Source organism: Anoplophora glabripennis, unplaced genomic scaffold, assembly GCF_000390285.2.
Source record: "Anoplophora glabripennis isolate ALB-LARVAE unplaced genomic scaffold, Agla_2.0 scaffold717, whole genome shotgun sequence".
Lineage (NCBI taxonomy): Eukaryota > Metazoa > Arthropoda > Insecta > Coleoptera > Cerambycidae > Anoplophora > Anoplophora glabripennis.
The window spans coordinates 6011-30316 of record NW_019417093.1 but is presented as its reverse complement, the minus strand read 5'-3'; the positions used below and the strand labels follow the sequence as shown (position 1 = coordinate 30316).

The following is a 24306-nucleotide window of genomic DNA, read 5'->3' as shown; positions in this document are numbered from 1 at the left end:
CATAAAGAAGGTAAGTATTATTTACCAGTCGAGGACGATTATGCGCCTGAGCGGAGCGAAGGCCGGCAATAGAGTCCAAGACTGGTAAATTATACTTAACTGCTGCGTGATGTATAACATTTTATCTGCTCCAACAGTTCTAAGAAAATTTTTATATAACAGTTGTGCTTAAAAGTGCTGGACAACTTCATGGCCACCGAGATCACCAGACTTAAATCCCCTCAATTTTAATTCCTGGAACCATTTAAAAGTTGGAAAAAATTGCAACTTCCACATTTCAACTCCTTTATTACAGTAAATGAGTTGTGAAAAAAGAGGTACTAGAAAAGTCACAATACACTGTAACAACCTGTGAAAAAGAGTTCAATGCAACCCTCAACTTCGACAGACGTTTGCCAGAACCTGACGAGGATTAAGCAAATAAATCAATAGTGAATTTTTGTGCAGAACATAATGATACTTAGATAAACTCCTACTCCTTCTTTGTTATCGGGTCAGCAAAAAACGGTCTTAATTCATGATCCTATCACTGACCTATGGTCAAAATTTCAAAAACTATTTCCTCCAAGACTTCTAATTTAACTGTGCTGCTGTACTATACACATTGTAAACATGAGTAATGGGAAAAGGTACAAAAACATCTAATGCATTTTCTTAGTAATACAGTTGATGAATTTTATCCAGCTGTTGGCACTTCGTAAGCTCAGCTGTTAGAAATGTACGCTAATCTCTGCAATAGTGAAGAGATTACTGTATATGTTTGTTTCTCTTGAATGTAGTATATCTACATCTACTTTCTAGACATACAATTTGTTCTAGATTAATTTGTCCTATACTCGTATGTAGTTATAGTTATACAAACATGTAACTGCGTAACATTTTCCTTACCTAGCAACGATGATGTTAAAATAAAGTTTCTCGCTGCACCCATTTTAAAGTATTAGAATTTTCAACTAATTACTTCAAACGTACATACTGACAATTATGTAATATAGTTTTTACATATTTGGACCAACATTTAAACAAAGAAAAAAAGATTTTACTCATTTGTTTTCCATGTGATCATCTGATATAGTTATAATCCATTCACAACTTGGTTGAAGTAGTTTATTTTGAATAAGAATTTTGTATTTGAATAACATGAATTATTGAATCACTTTTTTGTCTACTTTTAATTAGTCTAAATTTATACAGGGTGTTTTTAAATGAAGTAGCAAAAATGGTACCAGTGAATGTAGAGCCATAAGAGGATTGAAGTAAAAATACCTTATATGAATGTTGCACCTCTGAGGCGATATACCCTCTTAAAGGAGGATGGGGAAGGATGAAATTCACATTTTAATTTTTTCTTTAACATGAGGAATGCTAGAGACACAAAACTTGATATGAGCATCATACTAATAAACAGACAACTTTTCAATATTTGTTCGATCATTGGCGTATTTTATAAAGAAGTGAAACAGTCAACCCCATTGCAATATTTTATTAGAAATTTTTTATATGATGCAAATTATTTATTTAAAAATATTTATTGACAAAACTGGATTTATTGCGCAACTTTTTTACCTCTTGTAATTTTTCGACAAAACCGATAGTTTTCTAGTAAAAAAATTAGATGCGTCATCGTTCACTAAAGGGGTAATTGCGAAAATTTGTAAAAATAAAGTAGGCGGATGTCATAACAAATAAATTGTTATTTATTATATTAATAAATTGACACTTTCTGTCAATAAGCTGGTAATTTAATAATAACATTAAGAATAATTTGCTATTAATTAATGAAAAATGTTTGATACCACATCACCTGACGTGTAGCGAGCGGTACATCCTCAAGTAATGCTGGAAGATTTTCGTTCAAAAATCTAAGATACTCGGCCGCTCCAAGCCTATGTGAAAGAATAAAAGGACCTACTATAGTATTTCCTACAATTCCCATCCAAACGTTTAAACTGAAACTATGTTGACATCTTGAAACAAATATTTCATCAGTATTTTCTTCCGACCATGAATGAACATTATGAGGGTTTACTGCATCTACTCTAGGAAAATTTGCTTCATCGATGAAAAGTATATTCATTGGGAAATTTAAGTCACGCCTGGAAATATTAATGTACCACTAACAAATATCCACGCGGCGAATCAGGGTCATTCAATTCTTGCACGGGTTGATGGTGAAAAGGGTATAAAAGATTTTCATGAGCTACATTCCACACAAGACTGTGACACCTGTCTTGTGCTTGTACCACAGTCTTGTTCTAGATGTTCTAGTCTAGCTTCCTCAGTTTCAACAGTTCGGACATTACGCCTTCTTCCGGCACCCTCACGATTGGGCTAAATTTTGCCAGTTTCGCGAAGCCTTCTTTCCACCGAGGCCAATGTTTGTTTATGAGGAATCGGTCGGTTCTAAAATCTAAATTGATACTAATTATTATCGGTTGACAGAAAGTGTCAATTTATTAATATGATATATAACAATTTATTTGTTATGACATCCGCCTACTTTATTGTTACAAATCGCAATTACCCCTTTAGTGAACGATGACGCATCAAATTTTTTTAATAGAAGTCTATCGGTTTTATCGAAAAATTATAAGAAGTAAAAAAGTTACGCAATAAATCAGTCAATCAATCAATAAAATATTGCAATGTGGTTGACTGTTTCACTCCTTTATAAAATACGCCAATGATCGAACAAATATTGAAAAGTTGGCTCTTTATTAGTAGGATGGTCATACCAAGTTTCGTGTCCCTAGCATTCCTCATGTTAAAGAAAAAAATTAAAATGTGAATTTTAACCCCCTCCTTTAAGAGGCTATATCGCCTCAGAGGTGCAACTTTCTTATAAGGTAATTTTATTTCAATCTTCTCATTTTTGGCTCTACATTTACGGGTACCATTTTTGCTACTTCATTTAGAAACACCCTGTATAAGAAAAAATTTGAATAATTTAATACAAGAATCAATTTAGATAAATTCTTATATTTTAATATCAGCTGTCAGGAATGGAGTTTGAAAAGTTTCATCTTTCAAAAAGAGTTACTTGATAATGATTCTGTGAAAGACTCAATTTTGGAATACAATATAAGTAATGATGATAATCTAATATCTCTTTCAAAGTAAAGCTGATATTATATTAGGTAGGAATCTTTCCCCAGAGGTATTTTGTTTCTATGTAAAAGTCACGGATTCATTTATAATCTAAACGATTTAGAGAGTGTCGACAAATTTCATTCAGTTCAGTTCAGACATAGGTAATCGAATTCAGTTCTGCGAGTTGATTTCTCCGGTTGACCACTTTACACAGATGCATCTGCAATGCAAATAATGAAGTAAAAAAGGTTTTGCTACTTTGTAAATAGCTGTCAATCCAATCCAATTTATGACATTAGTTAGTGGCTAATTAAAAAAGCTTGTTTATTATATAAGTGAGCTTGGCAATAAATTAAACTGTTTTAATTGTATGGCATTAAAATAATTGAGTTCTTATGATGATTAAATTCCTCTTCATATTAATAAGTGAATATGCCATTTACCTTCGGATACCTTCACTTTCGCCTTGGTTTTTGCTGGAAGCGCATGATTTTTTTGGTAAGAACTCCGGTAAACTGTAAAATGTCATCTTAAAGATTTTACAAACAGTTTTAACCAGGTTTGGATAGCCGAGGAAAATTATTGTAACTCATAGTTTTTAATTTTAAATTAACAGCTTCTACAATCCTAAGAACAGTATGAAGTCGGTTCTTAACTGGTTGGACACAGTATCTTTTGGAAGTGTAGTATGGTTTGAAGGCTTGAAATACACTGACTATGTGTATAAAAACATCAGGAATAAACACATACTGAAACTATGTGTAAAACATGTTTTTATCGTACAAAAATGAGCTCGTTTCGGAGAAAAATTCCACAGTTTAATGATGCAGTTATAAACGGTTGTAAGTTTTAACGTATATAGGATGTCCAGAAATTAATAACTTTAACTCAAGAGCATCTTCCTCTGTTTTTCTTTCATTTTTTTTTTCTTTGAAACTCTTGTTATAAATTTACCTAATTAATCTGTGGGGATTGCTAAGAACACCTTAAGTTGCTAGTCCTTCTGCTATTTTTTTTGGTGGATATTGTTGAGAAAATACAGATTTTTATGAAACATTACTTTATTTAATACAATGACACCGTTTTCTACCACAGCTATAACGCTAAGCTTGCATCGATAAACAATCCTGCCATTTTTGTTAAATAAATATGTAAATACCTTTATGAAACTTTTTACAATTTAATTTAACAATTATTATCGAGTAGTTGAGGATGATTTTGCCCCAGAGCGGAGCGAGGGCTGGCAATAGAGTCCGAGACAGTTAAATTATACTTAACTGCTGCGTGGTGTATAACATTTTACTGCTCCCGCAGTACTTTACGGTTCATGAAATAAAGATGAGGTTTTATTTTTTGACATTTCTTAATCCATTCATTTTGACATCCGAATCTGGCAAAGTCGCCTTAGTTGTTTGGATTTTGTCATTTCTAAGGTGTTTATAAACAAAGCTACATACAAGTTACAATTTTGCTGATTTTGAATTATTATTTCTAAATGAGTGATTTTCAAATAAAAAGTGCAGCAAATGCTGCCTGCGAATTTTTATTGCCCGAGAAATAGAAATTTTAAAGAATGGTGCCAGAAAAAAAATACTGGTGTTTCTGAAATGTCACTGCTAGCATAATTCATGGAGAAGCCAAGAACTTTAAAATCATCGGCGAGTTTGTAGAGTGAATACTCAATGGTTGTTCATTCCGAAGAACATCGGCAACGTTACTGGTTAATACAGGAGTTAGTTGAAGACGGCCGTGCTTCTACGGTAAAATCCACTTACATCCTTAAAAATAATGTGTTAATAGTCTATTTACTATAGTGGGGGCAGATAAAATTTATTAATATATCAATCTCTAAACATCGTTTCGCAGAATTAAATTCAAATGGCTTTTTATTATTAAACATTTGAATAGTGGTAAGCTGGTCTATATTGTAAAAAATATAGTGTAAATAAACAAAGCTAAGCTACAAATTTAACAGAATCATGAAGTTTAATTAAGCTATAACGTTCTTATATCAGCTAACTGATTGACAGCTGCAAATTGAAGCTGAGATCCAGTTTTTTTCTCTATAATTTTAAAGACTTTCGAAATGTTATATCTTTTTACAGTAAACAAAGCAACGTTTCGAAAAATATCTGCATTTTGTAAAATCTTCACTAAAGAAATAAAAATATAATGAAGATGCTATTATTTGAGATGTTCTTACCAACTTCTATGTTTTATATAAAAAATTTGGGTATAGATAGCGAAGTAATAAAAATAAAAAATAAAAATTCACCAAGTCAATTTGATCTAAAGCAATTTATTGTTATCTAAAGCAGCTGTCTTTAAAGTAAATATGGCCCATTTATTTTCAGACACCCAGTGTACATAACATACATTTCAAATTACAGTCCGTACAATATTGGGTGACACCTTCGACACCCGAGATAGAAAGACATTGGCGGAGCGGCGTTCAGTGCAGCAGCTTGCAATGCATACTGTGTGCAGTTACGAAAGCGTGTTTCTTCGTAATTGTTTATACAGGGTGTTTCTAATAGGGTTCCAAACTTCTGCTGCCAAAAAGTTTCTATTAACATGTGCCCTAAAACGCACCCTTAAGAAGTTATATGCCCTTAAAAGAGCAAATAAATCGCAAACTTCCTGCTGCGTTCTAGTCTTATCCCCGCATCCGATAAGAATTAAAATTTCAATTCTTTGTGTGACAGTTAAATGTGCCATAATACTTTAAATTCAACAATAATTTTTATATCGCTTACAATACTTAGAAAGTCGGTATGACAGTGACACTTTGTAAAGATTTACACCTACGTGATCCATAAAAAACTTCAGGCATTTCGAAAAACTAAATTTGATAACGTTTTTGCTTTATTTTAATTGATTTGGGTTTTCTAACATTCAATCGTAATTTACTCGAAAACTTTCCTATGTAAGATGGCAACATTTTAATACTGTCGGATGGACAATGAAACGATCTTTAAGAAAAAAATAGGGGGTTGCTATTTTAAAAAAATGTCGATGACGTCATTACTCGAAAACAAATGACGGTTGAAAATCGCCTTTTATGCTAAAATATGTATTTTTTAAATTAAAAATCGATCTGTCCGAGGATTTTTCCTAAAAAAAAATTTGTTCCGTTTTTACTGAATTTATTCCATACTTTAGACGCGTACTGTATTATTGGTGTATATGGCTGCTTTATTTACAACTTTTGTAAATTGTTTCACCACGAAATTATAACTCTTAGAATAGAGCTTAGTTAAAAGAGATATAAAAGTTTGGTAGTCGCTGGCGTGTTCCAAAAACAGTAAGACAGCAGCGGAGAATTCTCCATAAAATTAAATAAAGCGAACAAGCAAGTTGGCGTTATGCAAACGTTCCTAACATACGAGATGATTAATTAGTACATGCTGTTAAATAAAATTAATATTAATTTTTTGCTACACGTTACATATGTGTAATGCCTGTTAACATTTAACAAACTACTAAGAAAGTAATTGCTAATTCTATGTCTGGCAACAAATTACCCTAATATACGCATGCACAAGTACATGTTATAATAAAATACAAAAATTTAATATAAACCTCATAGGAAACGACTCGGCTTAACTTGCACGGTTGTTTAACGAAGAGAATTAAATTTAAACTGTAATTAAAGCAGTAAATTAATTTATGAATATGTATGAATATTGCTTTACCTTCCGTAGCGAATAATTATTTGAATTGTCTTCTGGACGTAGCGTTATTAATAATAAAGAGCTTCGTAAAAACGTGGAGATAAGGAAATGTACGTTTGGACGAGGGCTATAAAATAGTAATTTATCATATAGAGTAGCATGTTTGCTACAAAATTTGGTCTGGTTAAAAAATAAACAATTTCCGGTCTGGTGGTTTTTGAAGTTTTGGGAGACTATCGGTCTCTTCTTCAGAGGAAACTCTGCAACTGGATATTAAGTCTTCCGACTGTTTACGATGGTCCATGGCGTTCAGACACATGCACTGTAAAAAAAATCACTCAAATTCACTCAATTTTACTCAATAATGTATCAATTTCTGTCCACACCCAATTGAGTGAAATTTACACTCTATTAATACGAGTACAACTAACGTTTTATGAGTAAAATGCAACAAAACTGAGTGACCTAATTGGGACGATGGGAATAGACAAAGACAACGCACGACAACCATAGAATGGGGTGGGGTCACTAAATAATGAGGACATTTACTCCGATTTAGCTGCAAGTCCACCAAATAGAGTTTATCTGCAGAATTTATTTAACGAATTTGAGTAGTTCAAATATCACTAATGAGTAAAGTTATTAAAATGCTAAATATCGAGTGAAAATGTACTCAATAATTTCACTCAATGGATTTACTCCGAACCTTTATTGCTTTAACTCACACCGATTTTTTACAGTGTGCCCTCTGGTGTGTGACTTGTATCACTGCTGTGTAGCTAGATATCTTTTATATATTTAGATTTCTGACAGATGAATATTTTTTTATTTCATTTGATGAGACTTTTTACAAAAAATTTTTGAATTTATTTGTACCAGTTTAATACCTGCAAAATTGAGTAAACTTATATTGCATTTTTGCTAGCAATGCTAAGCAAGGATCTTCAAGTATTGGTCGTCTCGATACAAAAAGGTTAAGATATTTTCCAAAGAGACAATTTATGGTAAAAGTACATTTCTCCCTTTTTCCACCAATGATTTGATTTAGATTGCATCATAGAGAATATTACGTCAATCATTTTTATATTCAACTCTGCCAATAATAAATCGTGGTTCCTTAGGTTCCTTCAAATTTCGAGCATTTTTTTAATCAAATCTTTATTGACTAGTCGTCGAAAAATAATATTCAATGATCGCATTTTATTTAAAGGATTTGGAGGTCAAGTATATTCAGTTTTTAGTGGCATTAGTTAAACAGTTTCGATCTGGTTGCCACGTGATCGGTATAAACTTCGTGACGTTTCGAGACACGTTTATCAAGAAACCGAAACTTTTTAATTTATTACAAGTTTTAATTAACTTGTCCAACAGAACTGAAAATACTAAAGAATTAGAATGTGTATACCTACCTTTGTTTAACTTGGGCTAATTTTGCTACATTTCCTTAATTTATTCCTACATGGTTTTTAGTTATTATTTTGCTGCATTTGTTTAATTTTTATGTGAGCAAGACAGCAATATACTTTATTGTTATTATTAGCATCGGAACGTTGGCGACAATCAAATAAATAAACAGTAGTAGTTGCATTGTACTAGTAAGCGTTGTAGTGGCAATCTGTGGTCAAGCCATGTGCCGCTCTACGCTCACAATACACAATGCTACTGACTGCTATAAAAACACGTACCATACACTCCACTAAGCAAAGCGTCAAACTCACTCACACAAACACAAACGACAATGAAATAAATGTGCGACCAACATCACTCAGCAAAAAGTTCACCGCCATGCCAGGGCGACAGGGCAGGCATTAGGGTGTCGTTAGATACGAATCGAACAAATTGATCGATGCAAATGCTTAATGTTTCCCTTGGGATTTCCTAAGTATTTGTACCACCCTCCTAGTTTTCTTTATAATATTGACATTGTTGTCTGACACAATTTTTTTATAACTAGTTGATATACTTCCCAAGATTTCTATTATTACAACTACTGTACTCCATCAGGCTCAATCACCAGCAAACCGTGCAAGCGTTTATTGTTTGCTAATACACCAGTTTGAATATATTTTTGTTCGACACTTAGCAGCACGATTTATTAAGAGATCGAACAACAGATACCCAAAATATGTTCATAAATTACATACCAGCAGATGAACTAATTTCTGACTCACCTACATCAAATGTATATTAATTTATTCTGTACAGGTTCATTCATTAGTTTCAATCAATAACATGAATTAATTTTTTTTTGCATCGGTTTCTTTGAACACAGACACCTGGCCATTAGTGGAACGTGGACAGCGACGTTTTTTGCATGTTAATTTTGGACCGTAATTGTTGAGTAGGCATTGATTAGACGTTAACGTCTTTATAGCAACCATTAGGATATAATTTAATGAGAATCCAAAGGCCTTTTATCTAAAATGGGTATAATTAATTGTGCATATTCCAATTTTATTAAGTTGTAATATTTAATTAGAAAAAAGTATATTGGAAACCAATTTATGAATAACAACAATCCAGCAGAATGGTTTAAGTTTCTAATACTTTTACTATATTTATATGTATCGTCGTCTCTATATATCTACATTTTTAAGAGTTCTCGAGCAATAGATAATAATTTACATCCAGAAAAAAAAATCGTTCTTCAGAAAACAATAAATGCTTTTTGTTTAACATTTGTTTTCAGTATATATCAGCTGCAATAAAACACGCGGGTGAATGAGGATTTATATAGTCTATATAAACCTTGGTTTTGCACTGTTTAGTACCTTCACTGGCGCAAATGCTTCGTTAGACTGAATTGAGCATTTGCAGTCACCATTGCCTGAGGGAACCGTTTATCGTCTTTTGAATAGGAACAATAAACCAATTGAGGATTTAGTGAGCCATTTCCTATAAAATCTAGTTTGCTGACACCAAATTGACTACAGATTCGCCCGAAAACATATCAATGACAAGGTATGATCAAAAGTACCTGTGTACCTGTGTAATATTAACTACTCGTTACAAAGACGTACAACATCAAGATGTTTATGATAAAAACATTAATTCCAATCATGTTATACGTAACTAAGATATACTTAAATGCACTGAGATAAATTTATTATAATCTACCTAGTTAACTTTAAACTGTTTTTACAATAATTAATAATTTTGTTATTTGTTAATACCTTGTTCTGGAAAAATCATTAAAGTTTGATCTATTCCTTTTAAGTAGGTACCTCTTATATTTTCAAGAATGACATTTTTATAACAACTATTTTCAAAATACTTATATCTACAAACGTAACCTAAAAGTTGAAAATTCACTCTAATCCTCTGTTTGCTGAATCTATTTTATGAATAAATATATTTTTCTCTTAGAAGTGACTAATGTAATTGAAATAGGCAACAGTCATTTTCTAGAACTTTTTAATACACATTTATTCTCAGTCGCCCCATAAACTATGAATTTCCGTGACAGATGGGCCGTTCCAGCAAAAATCAAAAAGTTTTTGGCAAAGTATACAATTTATACTACAATGCGTTAATCCTTAACAGTTGATCTGTTTGCATAAAAGATATTTTCTTGTATTCATAGCGTTTGTTATGACAACACCAGGCATTGTTATGAAAATATTTCCATACACACTCCATTGAAAGATGTTTATTTTATTTTATGCATTTTGCTGTCACACCTCCACTAAAGTTCCACCTAGATTTAAAGAAAACTGAAAGCGCTATTCAATACCTTGGATATGCAATTTCTATTAGCAATTTTTTTTTATCTGAAACTTAACGAAATTTTATTCATATTACAAGTACTTTAATACAATTAGGAAAAATTATATGTTATGAATTTATATGTTCTTATTTTTTAAAAAATGAAAAGGGGTTTTCTTAATGAGAAGACATGCTGTACAGTCGTGGACAAAAAAAATTACCGACATAAAATATTTAGTTATTTAAAAGACCCAATAAATAAAAAGGGACCATAGAGTCAACGTAGGAAACTTTTTTATTGTCCACAGGTGTACCTGAATTAAAAGATTCAGTTTCACAATTGCAGCATTCAAAACAGCGCTAAATAATATTAACTGCAATGAAACATAAAGTTTACTAGAAACATGAACGAGAAAATATACTTTGTTTCTATAATAATAGTTATTTATGGTACTAGTGTGTTACGGTATATATAAGTCACGCTGGGAAATGTTTAGCTAATTTTCTCAAGTGACTTAAATGACGTAACACACGAGTGCCATACAAAATTGTATCCAACACTCATAGAATTTCGTTTTAATAATAAATAAAAGTAATTTAAAATTTCAAGATGCCAATGTCGTAAAAAGTAATTTAACGAAATGAATGTATTTTTAAATATTACAAAGGATGCGAGTGTCAACGGAAATTGTGCCTATAACCAAGGGTTGTCAGTAAACAAACAATATTTTTTGAGTTGAAATCAGGTTGAAATCGTAAAACCAAGACTGAAAAAAATGGAAAACGTGGAAATTCCATCTGAAAGTTTAGACACAACTAATGCGGCTGCTTCAGGATCATTTCGGAGAAATTAAAATCTATATACAACAAAGAACCGAAGGAATTTTAAGATTGGAAAATCAAAGAAAGGCGTAAATGAAGATATTCCATGTTGAAGTCAACATTGAGAGTTTACAAAAACATTGAAATTTCTAAATTCGGAAGAGTAGTGGCATTTCTAAAGTCTAAGCACAAACATTTTCAACTAAAAAAATACAAGATCTTAGAAAGAGAACAAATCGGACAATTTTTGCGTGAAGCCATAGTCGAAGATCATTTTATGAATAAGGCTACTGAATAGTTTAACTGTGTTATATTTACTAAATTTGTTGTTTTTATGTGGCGTTGATTTTAGGAGCTTTTGGCGCTTGCCGTTGCAAGGAATTGACCCATCTAAGCATAGACAATATAGAGGACAAAGGGCAGTATATCCACATCATGATTTCAAATACTAAAACGAACAAACCAAGAAGCTTCGTTGTGTTAAATGAAGGATTTTGTGTGAATCCAATTGAATTAATAGAAAATATTCTAAGCTAAGGCCTCAAAATGTGCAGCATAAAAGGTTCTTTTGCAATTTTCCAATGCTGGAGGAGATATTACTACACTCAAACACTACGGTGGATGGAAGTCATCTACCGTGGCAGAAAGTTATATAGAAGAGTCAATTTCCAGCAAAATTGACATTGCTAAAAAGATACAAGGGGTGCAGACTCTTGAAGCAAGCACAAGCAAAGAGGCAACCTGTTCTATAAATTTACCACAATCACAAACTGATTCCAATAATCCTTTCGCATCAAATTACGGCTTTACCATAAATGTTAATGTTAATATTAATAAGTAGGTAGATTGTAAGTTTGTAGCATTTTAGGTTATTTGTTGACTTATTACTGTTTCAAATTGGTTTTCTAATAAAAACTAGAACTTATGACTTATAACTCACTAGTGACCTATAGGCCACATTATTCCTTTAAAACCAAAGAAATTAAAGTATCATTATATACAAGTGCTGGATAAAGGTATAAATTTTCATCATCAATTATTATAAAGTAACTCTTGACTCATTTTTTTTTCTGTACAAATTGTTAGATTTATTATTGACACTAATGAATGACACGATTGTTAACAAGAGAAGATTAAAAATATTTGCAAAGTAGCTACCGAAAACATAAATACCAAAATTTTACATGGCAGATAGTATCTAATACAATTACAAAGTAATTAAGTTAATTTGTTTCTAGGAACGTTGAAGAGCTCCGAGAGATAATATGTGTACGTGGGATTTCTAATTATTGCCATGATATAATGATACTATTTTTACTTTCATAATTGCTTGCAATCCAATTAGCCAGCAATAGACGGATTTTAGTTATGACACGCAATACATTTTTTTTTAATGAGAGAACTATTTTAATAAGGCTCCGTACCCGTAAATACAGGCCAATGGGCAGTGCGCGTATCTTATATTTGGATTACGGCCCGAAATATGCGGCAAGTGCTGAAACACGTCGATTTTGTTTTTGGGAGGACCATATTCAGTGGCGTGGCACAATCCCTCTAGACGGGATGGTCGTCGATACATAAATAGGAAACAAGGATCGAATGATACGTTACTTCTTAAATTTCTCTTTACAACGGTGCATATTTGTTTAGATTTTATGAGAAAAACTGCAAAGGTCTTTAGACTAAGGTTTAAATGAAAAAATATCATAAGATAAACAAAAAAGAACAAATACATGAAAAATTGCCAAAATCATACACGTGTATTTTTTGAAAATTACGTGAAACCACAGACAAAACTAAATATAAGCAGCACTCGAACCAGTTGCGCTGAGAACTATTTCTTAAACGCGGTAAATTTGAAACATAAAGTACGTACACATTATATTGGAGTCTAACAGCGTTTCCGATTTATTTTCTGCATTATAAAAAGCATATATAAGCGTGCTGGATTCTCCATATAGTTAAACAATTTTGTTTATACAGGGTGTAACGGATGCTGATGGCCAAACTTCAGGGGGTTATTATACAAGTAATTTTCAACAAAAAAGTAATATAAGATTTTTTTGGAATGTTGATAGTTGCTCTTTTATTTAACATTTTTTGATTTCAAAAAATTTTGCTCCTTTTTTCATAAAAACAAAAATATCTCTGTTATTCTTACAGCCACATCAAATTTAGACATACCATCGGAAAGAGCATTAAATTTACTACAAGACGAGCATATATGAGTGTTTAAAAAATCTTCTATACCAGGTGCTGTAAAAAGTTAAATGTAATAATTGTGAAATGAGCAAAATTAGTGGTATCTCCTTATTGGTGATAACGCCAAAAATTTGTTAATGAGGACGTGTTTTTTCTTCAGCAAAAACTACTGTATTTAGTAAGCTCTTCAACGATATATCAACTTTTGAGTTTACTATTTTTTTTTGGCAACAATATCAAGGGCAAAGGTAATAAACACCGTAAAAATCGAAAATACACAAACTTTATAGTACTTTATTTTTATTTTAAGACTGCTTTTTTAAATTAAAGTAACAAAATTGTTGAAAAAATTATTTATAACTTAGTAACATATTTACAATGACTTAATAATTTTCGATGTAACCTCCCCCTTGACGGATACATAAAGCGCACCTTCTCCGCACGGAAGCAACTGTGCGACGCACTTCTCCATTTTGCTGTCGAAGTAGCTCCCAACAAGCAAAAATCCTTTGTTCGAGCTGTTCTCGAGTTTCAATTGGTACTTCATATACCAAAGATTTTAATCTACCCCACCAAAAGAAGTCTAACGGAGTTAGATCAGGACTTCGAGGAGGCCACCTAACTGTACCAAAGCGTCCTATCCATCTATCTTCATAATGCTCATTTAGCCATGCGCGAATCTCCCTGCTGTTATGTGCAGGGCAACCATCCATTTGAAGCCAGGAATTAATCCGAAAATTTAAAGGAACTTCTTCTAATATATTATGCAGTTCGTTCTGAAGAAGATCAAGAAATGCCTCTGCATTTAATGTATTTTCTAGTATAATTGGTCTAAGAACGTAATTTCCAATTATACCCATCCATACGTTAACTTTGAATCTGTATTGATTATTGGAGGGCCTGACAGCATGAGGATTCACAGGTGCCCACGTATGGTCATTATGATAATTAAATATGCCATCTCTGGTAAATGTTGACTCGTCAGTCCAAATTATATGCTTGTAAAATTGGGGATCTCTATTAGTTTGTTGGATATACCACTGACAAAACTGAACACGTTCTGCCCTATCACGATCCAGTAAACTTTGAACAGGGGTCAAATGATAAGGGTGAAGGTTGTTCCTTCTGAGACTTCTGTGAACTGACGTATGCGAAATTCTCCCAAGTTGTATTGCTGCCCTGCGTGTACTTAATGTGGGAGTTTCTTCAAAAAGCGCTGTTATAATTTGGTCTTGATGACGATTTACTCGATCGGCATTTAGACGATGAGGTCCTGGAACACTGCCTGTTTCTCCCAAAACCCGAAATGTAGTTACAAAAGTTTTTCTGTTTGGAATGCGTCTTTCAGGATAGCGGCGAGAATATTCTGCAACTGCTGCTCTAGAATTTCCATTGCAAACACCATACACAAATAAAATATCTCGATACTCGTTATTTGTGAAAAAACGTGGCATCTTCAATTTAGATACTTAAGTAGGTAATTAACAAGAACACTAAAGTAATTTTATGACTTTGACAGTTGTGTCAATATTGTTTTTCACAGCCGCCTTGGCATTTATCTATCATGAAAGACGCATTCTAAACAAAAACACATTTGTAACAATATTGCGGATTACAGAAGAAAGAGGGAGAGTTAAAAAACAGCTTTTTGAAGAAACTCCCACAAAAACTACACGCATGGAGTAATACGAACAGATTTAAAATAAAAATAATGTATTATAAAGTTTGTGTATTTTCAATTTTTACGGTTTTATTACCTTTGCCCTCGATATTGTTGCCAAAAAAAAATAGCAAACTCAAAAGTTGATATATCGTTGAAGAGCTTACTAAATACAGTAGTTTTTGCTGAAGAAAAAACACGTCCTCATTAACAAATTTTTGGCGTTACCACCAATAAGGAGATACCACTAATTTTGCTCATTTCACAATTATTACATTTAACTTTTTACAGCACCTGGTATAGAAGATTTTTTAAACACTCATATATGCTTTTCTTGTAGTAAATTTAATGCTCTTTCCGATGGTATGTCTAAATTTGATGTGGCTGTAAGAATAACAGAGATATGTTAAATAAAAGAGCAACTATCAACATTCCAAAAAAATCTTATATTACTTTTTTGTTGAAAATTACTTGTATAATAACCCCCTGAAGTTTGGCCATCAGCATCCGTTACACCCTGTATAATAAATGTCATAATTACTACTTGTTAAAATATGCAATATACAGAGTTTAACAGCCAAATAGAATAAATTCAATAATAAATAAATGGGGGCGTGTTCGAAAAAACGCTCGGACACACCGATTGGTATTTTTAGTTGCGCATTTTTTTCAACGTTAACTGTTTATATAGGGTGTGTCATGTAACAGTGATCAATACCAACTTTCTATTTCAAATGCAACATCCTGTATATTAATAAATTTTTGGATTCTTCAGAAAATTCTAGACATATTTGATGTACAATGCCCTATGCCTATCTTTAACTGTTTCGGAAATATTAAGTGTTTTCAGATTTATTGCAAAAATTAACATTAAAAAAAGAAAATTATTTGATTACAGAAATTCGCTACAACACATTCAAAAACTAATAAGTAATACTGTTTATTTATTGATAATGTAAAAATGCAAAAAAGCATCTATGTCAATGTAGGAGATGTTCAAAATGCTCGCCGAGAACGTCTTGGCAACATCCTAATCTTAAGTAGAAATTTTTTCTATTGTTACTCAACATCTCAGGCGTGACCGATCTAACAGCAAGCGTTATTCGTCGTCTTAAGTGAGCGAACTCGAGGGGTTTAGTTTTGTATACAATACTTTTGACATATCCCCATAAGAAGAAGTCTAATGGTGTCAGATCAGGGGATCGTGCTGGCCATTCCATCGATCCTCGCCTCCCTATCCACCGATTTGGAAATATTCGGTTGAGGTACTGCCGGACATTGATTTGGTAATGGGGCGGTGCTCCATCCTGTTGAAACTATATCATATTCGCAGGAACTTGTGGGTTTGCTGGATCAGGATATAAGTTTGTCAAAGTTGACACGACATTATTTTGGAGCAGTGCTAAATAATTATGGAACATACAAATTGCCATCAATGAAAAAGGGACCTATGATACGATCTCCAACAATTCCTGCCCAAACATTACCCTTTTCAGGGTATTGCGTATGTTCTTCTGTAATCCAGTGAGGACTTTCATTAGACCAATAACGGCAATTTTGACAACTAGCATGAAATAAGGGAGCAACTTCTATTTGTTATCTCCATAACTAATCATCTGTAGAATTGTTATTGTTTGAATTTCTGTTAAATGAACAATTTTTCTGATATGCAATTAACGAAATTCAAACGACTATAACGTAACCACTACTGTCATGCAGGCAGACAACACGTTGCTAAAAGTAAACAAAACTATATAGTTTTTTTTTTATTTCATGTCAGTAAAAAGGAACGCTGAAATGGTTTTTGCTTAACTTTTATTATCAAGAGCTAAAAGTATTGAGTGTATTGCAGCAAATTTCTGTAATCAAATAAATTTCTTTTTTTTATGTTAATTTTTGCAATAAATCTAAAAACACTTAATATTTCCGAAACAGTTGAAGATAGGTATAGGACATTGTACATAAAATATGTCTAGAATTTTTTCAAGAATCCAAAAATTGAATAATATACAGGGTGGTGCATTTAAAATAAGGAAGTTGGTATTGACCACTGTTATATAACACATCCTGTAAAAAAAGTTTTTTCGAACACGCCCCCATTTATTTATTATTGAATTTATTCCATTTGGCTGATACACACTGTATATTAAAACAAGCACTATTTTAATAATATTGTTGATTTAATGAATTTTAAATGAAAGAATGAATTTGCTTTCTTTTATTTAATAAGTGAATTAATTTAATGAATTGCGACATCTAATGGCAAACATTTCATTTGCTTTTAAAGGTTTATTTCACTCACTTGTACTACTTTTACATTCCATAAACTTATATTAAAGTTTTAATCTTATTTTTCAATGTTAACATCGCAGTAGAGATTTTTTCTCGAAAGGGCAGGTGATTATACTTTATCAATCTATGGACTTCAGGAACACACTGCAAATGCTGACATCTAGCGGTACCACTGTAAACTAGTAACAAAACGATGGTTGTTATAATGAAATTATTACACTAAGTGATATTACTGATTTGTGGTGAATCAAACTGGAACGTTTGTAATAATTATACAACTATAACAATTATAAATGTATCTGTACTTATTTTATAGTAATTATAGAATTATTATGATAAAAAAACTGGTAAACTTTAACGTAATCAGACTTTAAATACTCACGTATGTTTTTACATTATTAATATTTTGTTATTATCCAAAGTAATGTAAAACATGGAATATTTTGTTTCTAAAAATGACTATTTCTAAGACTAAAATATGCATTACTCTTTGATAAGATAGCAATACATATGTTTTAAATTTAAACATGATTTTATTGTTTAACCTGCACTCGAGTGTACATATATTTTACAACTAATTATTGATTCAAAACGATTCGCACGGATAACGTTTGATAAGCAAACCCATGTTCGTCGTGTGATAACCGATGCCAAATAATTAAAAAAATAATACAAATATGCCGTTATCAGAAAAAATCGATTCGATTCAAATGTACTATTTGAAAGGTACAAGGCGTTCCACATTTCAAGTGAGATATTTTTAAATGTTACTCGCGTATGGAAAAATATTTCAGCAGCAAATGCATACTTATGTACAAATATATTTTTTTCTAGATTTTTATCGGGACAAATACGCAATAAACTACATTTCGACAAACAGTATGAAGAAACACTGATAATTTTAACACGACTCTGATGTAACAGGTACTTAATTGAAAACAAATTATGAGAGTTTTTGATGTTAACATTAAAATCTTGTGCAAAACCACGATCTCTTTGTAAGATATTTTTACATTTTATAATTGTTTACAAACTACACGGAAAGCTATCGTCAACGGACTTATTACAAAAAGTAGATAACTTATTTCATTAAATTTGCTCATCTCTAAAAATGAATTAAAGGTTTTCATTATTATATTTTAAACATTAACAAAAAAGCATCGTTTAAACGGAGAACGTTACGACTTTTAGATGTGCAAAGATGACAGTTAAGAAATAACTAATCCGAAACTGCAATAGAATTTAATGTGAAAAAAAAAAAATTCGTTGACATTAATAAGAAAAATCATTGCGAGTGGACATTCTTTCAGAGATTGGGGTAAATTATTACAATAATGTGTATTATTTTGCTATTTATTTTGTACTAAGAAAAATTTTCAGCAATTTTCTTTCATAAAGACTTATGAAAATAAATCACCAAGTTCATAAATTCCCTGTATATACAGTTGTCACCTTCAGAAAAATTAATAAAGAATAGAAAACTAGCAATTCTTCAGGAATAGATTGCAACATTTCTTTTGAAATCACTCATGATATTCAATCAATCACCATTTTTTTTTTTTAATAAATTCGTTATTCACTGCATCGTACTAATTTCTATATTAAATTAGAATCAAATGTTTTTCTAAATTTTTGTCTTCAAAGATTAAATCTAAATGAATGAAGCAAAACATGCAATCGTTTCATGAGTGAAAGTAATATCATTAGACGTATGGTATATCTACAACATTTTCGTATCGTGTATTTAGTGTCCCTCCTTTAATCTAGATTCATCTAGCTAGAAGTGTATCAAAAGTCATACCACAGATAATTGTGTTTTCAGTAAAGAACTTATAATTGAGTTTCTTCTTGATTAGAGCAAGATGTTTCTTACCATTGGATCGGCTTCAGCTAATTCGATGACTTGCCAAATATTCGTCAAACATAAACAAATGCCATATCGTGTGGATGAGGCATATCGAAAACACAACATTCGAAAGCATGTCTATAAACGCACATCAACACAATGCTGAGACGCATTTATGACCATTCCTATACAAATGGATTTTGTCGACAGGAAAATAAATTATTATTATTATTATAAAAAAAATGGCAAGTGCACAATTTTGATTTTTATCGTAGATGTTTGGTTTTAAAATGAGAAAGGTAGGGACTTTGAAAATGTATATATTATCGATTTTTTTATGTGAAAATTAATAGTATATTCTATAGTCTGTTTGGAAATGAAAGAGAGTAATAAAACCCCGAGATAAGAACCGGCCATGGGCGTGGTAATATTTCGTTTCAGGTAATTATCGGGTAACACTAATGCTAACAGGTAATGGGTGTACATTAGTATATTTTACTGGATACATCATAGGGCAGGAGCCAGTGTATTGTGACAGATCAATCCAGTCTTAGAGCTGAATATACAAAGACGTGCTAGTGCAGTAGAGTAAAATTCGACTTGTGTTTAGTGACTATGTCGAGCTTATCAGATTACGTACCTGCTAAACGCGTGAAAAGATGTGCGCTGTCTCAGAATGAGAAGATTATCATATTAATGCATTGAAACACCAGAAACTTACCAACAGTGTTGACGACATCGTGGAAAAGTGTTCCAAAATGACAGGGATTGGAAAATCGACTATCTACAGACTTTTAAAGGAAACAAAAAATGAACAAGATACTGTAAATCCCCCAAAATCATCTACAGGGAGGTCAAAAGTCGTTATAGATGATTTCTTCAAAAATGTCATTCGCAGAAAAGTACACTCATTTTATTTTAAAAAAGAAATACCAACGCTAAACAAAATTTTAAGTGAACTTTCAGAGGACAACGATTTGCCAAAAATCAGTAGAAGCAAATTATGGGCCGTCTTACGAGAGTTAAATTTTTGCTGGGAAAAGCAGAACAGGAAGTCAGTTCTTATCGATAAAGATGAAATTATTTGTTGGCGAATATCCTACTTAAGATCAATTAGAAAATTCCGTGACGAAGGGAGGAATATTTATTATCTAGACGAAATTTGGGTCAACGAGGACTATACTGTAACAAAAGTATGGCAAGATAAAAATGTAAAAAGTTTTCGACAAGCATTTTTGGATGAACTTTCAACAGGGTTCACGGCACCTTCACGTAAAGGGAGAAGATTAATAGTGACACATATAGGTAGTGCCAGTGGTTTTGTAGATGGCGGTTTACTTTTATTTTAATATACCTACTTTTTTATTTTCTTTATTGTACATTTATACAATACTACATTTACTCACCATAATTTGAATTTTCAAAATACATATATTTTTGTCTGGAATAATAGTCTATTCATTAAATATTTTGATAATAATATTGAATAATTTTATTTGAATTACAAAAAACCCTCTTATCCCGGTTATGATGCTTAAATTATCCACATGTTTTGAAATTCTGTTTTTATATTGTTTACTTATAAGAGAAATGGACCGAGAAATTGAAGCGGCATAGACAAAGACGGATTGTCGGGGATTAAATTTTAGCTACCTGCTACAATTTAGTACAGTCCGATCGCACAAAGTTTTGTTAAAAGTAGACCTCATCTATACGGAAAATACATAATATAAAAATATCGAATATAAGCACCAGTACTACATTTATTTACGATTTGCATACATAATGAGCTTTTATTACTCTCTTTCATTTCTAAACAGACTTTAACTTAGCATATCTAGAAGCCCCTTTGAATAAAATAAATTTCTTTAAATTTGATCAAAATATACGAGTAGTATTGAGTTTTATTTTAGCGTAAACGTTAATTTACAAGATATCAAAATTAGATAAGCTTCTCTTTCTTTTTATATTAGGCCAAGTAAGTATCGAATCCTCGAGAAGACTTTTTTAATAGCCGCAAAAATAATAGTATAGCAACCTATTTGCTTCTAATATTTTCACAATTACTGAAAACACTGACGTAACACAAAAAGACACAAAATTATAATGTTAAGTTACTATACAGTGCGTTCATGATAAAAGGAACAAATCTGTTTAAAATTAAGGTAATTATTTTGTGGAAAAACGTTCGTCGATTAGTACTTCAGTTGCGGATTTTTTGAAATATGAAAATTGTATACAGAGTGTCTAAAGAAGAACATACGCAGTCATCATTGATTTTTTTAAATGGTACACCCTATATATCTCATTTTTGTACGGTAAATTCTGAACACTTTTTGTATAACATACCATATCTCTAAAATCAGCGACAACAAAACAATTTTCTTCGTATTAATCGTTTTTCATTCCTTGACCCCCTAACCAATTTTGATGTAGTATTTTGTGATAATAAAAGCCAAACTATCACCGGCGTTTAGTTTGTCAATGTCATTTTGTCAGTTACGTTTCATTTTAACAATGCGTTTACCTGAGAAAGAACGTATTGAAGTACTTACGATGATGGGTTTTGGAGACAGAGTGCATACTCAACAAAAAGTGTGTAATTTAATTAATGTAATTCATCCTGATCGACCTCCGATTACTAGATCTACTGTCAGCAATATTGAATTGAAATTTGGTGAACACTAATTATCTCCGTTGTTGAAACACCATTGAGAAAGGAAGTTTATAAGAATAAGCTTCAAATTAGAGAATCCAAAAAGAAAAATTAAGCAGATGTGTGGCGAAATTATTATGCAGGAGATAAGACAGAAGAAAAGTAATACGAGTGTTGAAAATGCTTAGAAAAATGAAGTTTGTTAATTATTAATTATTATAAATATTTTACACATTTGTGTTAGACGAATGTTTGGCAAGTGACTGCATCATCCGAAGCCAGCTTTATATGAATTTCAAAAACATTAGTGCAATATCATCAATTTGTTGTTAGTTTTCGATGTTCGGTTAAACTGGTGTTCTGTGTCCTTGACTAATCATTTTTATTAATTTGGATCACAGCTTATTATATCTACATAACAAACTCCTTAAGTATTCCTACATTTTACATTTCTTGTACCTAGTATCAGGATAAGGTATCTAAAAAATTGATATGGATAAGAATCGAGCTGTCACTCAAATTTTCATGCCAATCTGATTGGTTCAAACTTAAACTGTTACCTTTCGTAATATTTTACAAAGATATAGATAGCTGAGTGGTCTAATTTAAAAAAATTAATAGGGGGGCTGCACCTGCTTCCAAATGGGGGTTCTATGTTGAACTCTTTGAGCGATCAAGGTATAATCACCAGTTGCTCTGGTGTGTGTCATTATGGAATAATAACGCCGCTACTTGAAAATTATACGTTTGGACGTACTTTTATCTGATTGCTTTGCGACTAGTGTAATGAATACAACTGTTTTCTGGTATAACAATGCCATTAGCCTGTTTAAATGTAATTGTACCGTTTGATTTACAAGTTTTTTTTTCTGTTTCAGGACGGCGGCGGTTACTTCACCAACAAAGAGGTAAGAAACCCTTAGACAGTATTTTCCAGATGTGAAAGGAGTTAGTACCATTTCTTGCTTTCGGTTGAACGCCAATCAGATTTCTGATTGTGGCTAGGCAAAAGAACAACGGACGCCTACACATGTAGGCTCTAGTAATTGTATTTCACTATCTATTTAAGTGCATCTTAAGTTCCATTCATGTATTTTCAATTACTACGTCATTCTGCATTTACTATAAAATATTTATCAGCTACATAAGATCTTAGCCATGTTTTAAAAGCAAAAAGATTAAGAACCGTGTTTAATTTAAAAATTTAATTAATATTGTACTGAAATAAGACAACAACCCAAAATACTTTGATATAATATACACTGATACCTTCAAACTGACAGAATAATTTTTTTTGGAACAAAGAGTGTCTATTACCATTATTTTATTTCTCCATATCTAGTCTAAATCAATAGTTGTAGGCATATAATGAACTCAATGAACTGACTGTACCAAACTAATAAATAAAAGCATATTGTCGTAATATCTAATTAATTTTGTAAACCTTTCCGATACCATTCATTTCTTATTATGTATATCATATTTGGAGAAGCTTTTCTTTAGGAGATATGGGAATACTTAAAAAAAATCACCCTTGACTAATCACGTAAGAAACAGCAATATGGTTTGATGTACCTTTTATTAACCTAAACATTTTAAAAATCCACATGGATTCATACTATACAGTAGGAGATATATATTGGAATTGAGATACCTAGATGTCCCACTTGCAACAGATCAAGATGCTTCGGATATTAAAGTCCTAATTATATTTTGTAATGTGAAATATGCCTAAAAAGGGCACAAGATGGTTATTTTAAGATCAGAACAAGAATGGAAAAATTATGATGAAAAAAAATTCAGGAAAGAACGATAGTTATAAGAGATTTTTTCACCGTGGTTAATTAGTTGTAAAAACATGACATGTCAACAATTTTTCCTTGATCTAATCTGCCGGTACCCAGCCAAATCCTATACGAGCTTCAAAATCATGATAATCTTTAGATTTGAATTTGTTAAAAGCTTTCGCTGTGCCAGTGGTTGTCAAAGTTTTGGTTAAAATTCCCGCTTGCTTTAACCATTTGTCGATTAAAGATAATGCTATTGTTCATTGAATTTTGCGAAATTTTCGATTCGCTGTTCTTCTACTAAAGATGGGCTCCTAGCGACCATAAAAGTGTTGATTTTTTGCAGTTGATTTTGACAACAACAACTTGGGGCGCTCCGGATTAAATGAAACATGCCTAGCAATTACGGACAATTTACGATTAAAAAATGCTTTGGATTCTGACATTATTAAAAATATAATATTTATTCCCATCTGCGTCTAAGATAATTTTGCCTACCATACTATTTTAAAGTCGTCGTAACCAAAAGATTATTTCTTTAGTTATCAAAATTACTTGAACAGAAGGAATTA

At 31.8% G+C, this 24306-nt stretch overlaps 1 protein-coding gene across 1 annotated transcript in view; it reads left to right on the top strand.

Moving 5' to 3' along the window:
• The window catches only part of LOC108914650, a 78006-nt gene extending 54982 nt beyond the window's left edge, over positions 1–23024 (top strand). Inside the window, exon 2 of the mRNA XM_018720497.2 lies at positions 22826–23024. Within this exon, the coding sequence (XP_018576013.1) occupies positions 22826–22870 (45 nt within the window). The 3' untranslated portion in view covers positions 22871–23024. The remainder of the gene's footprint in view (positions 1–22825) is intronic.
• Positions 23025–24306: the final 1282 nt, after the last annotated feature.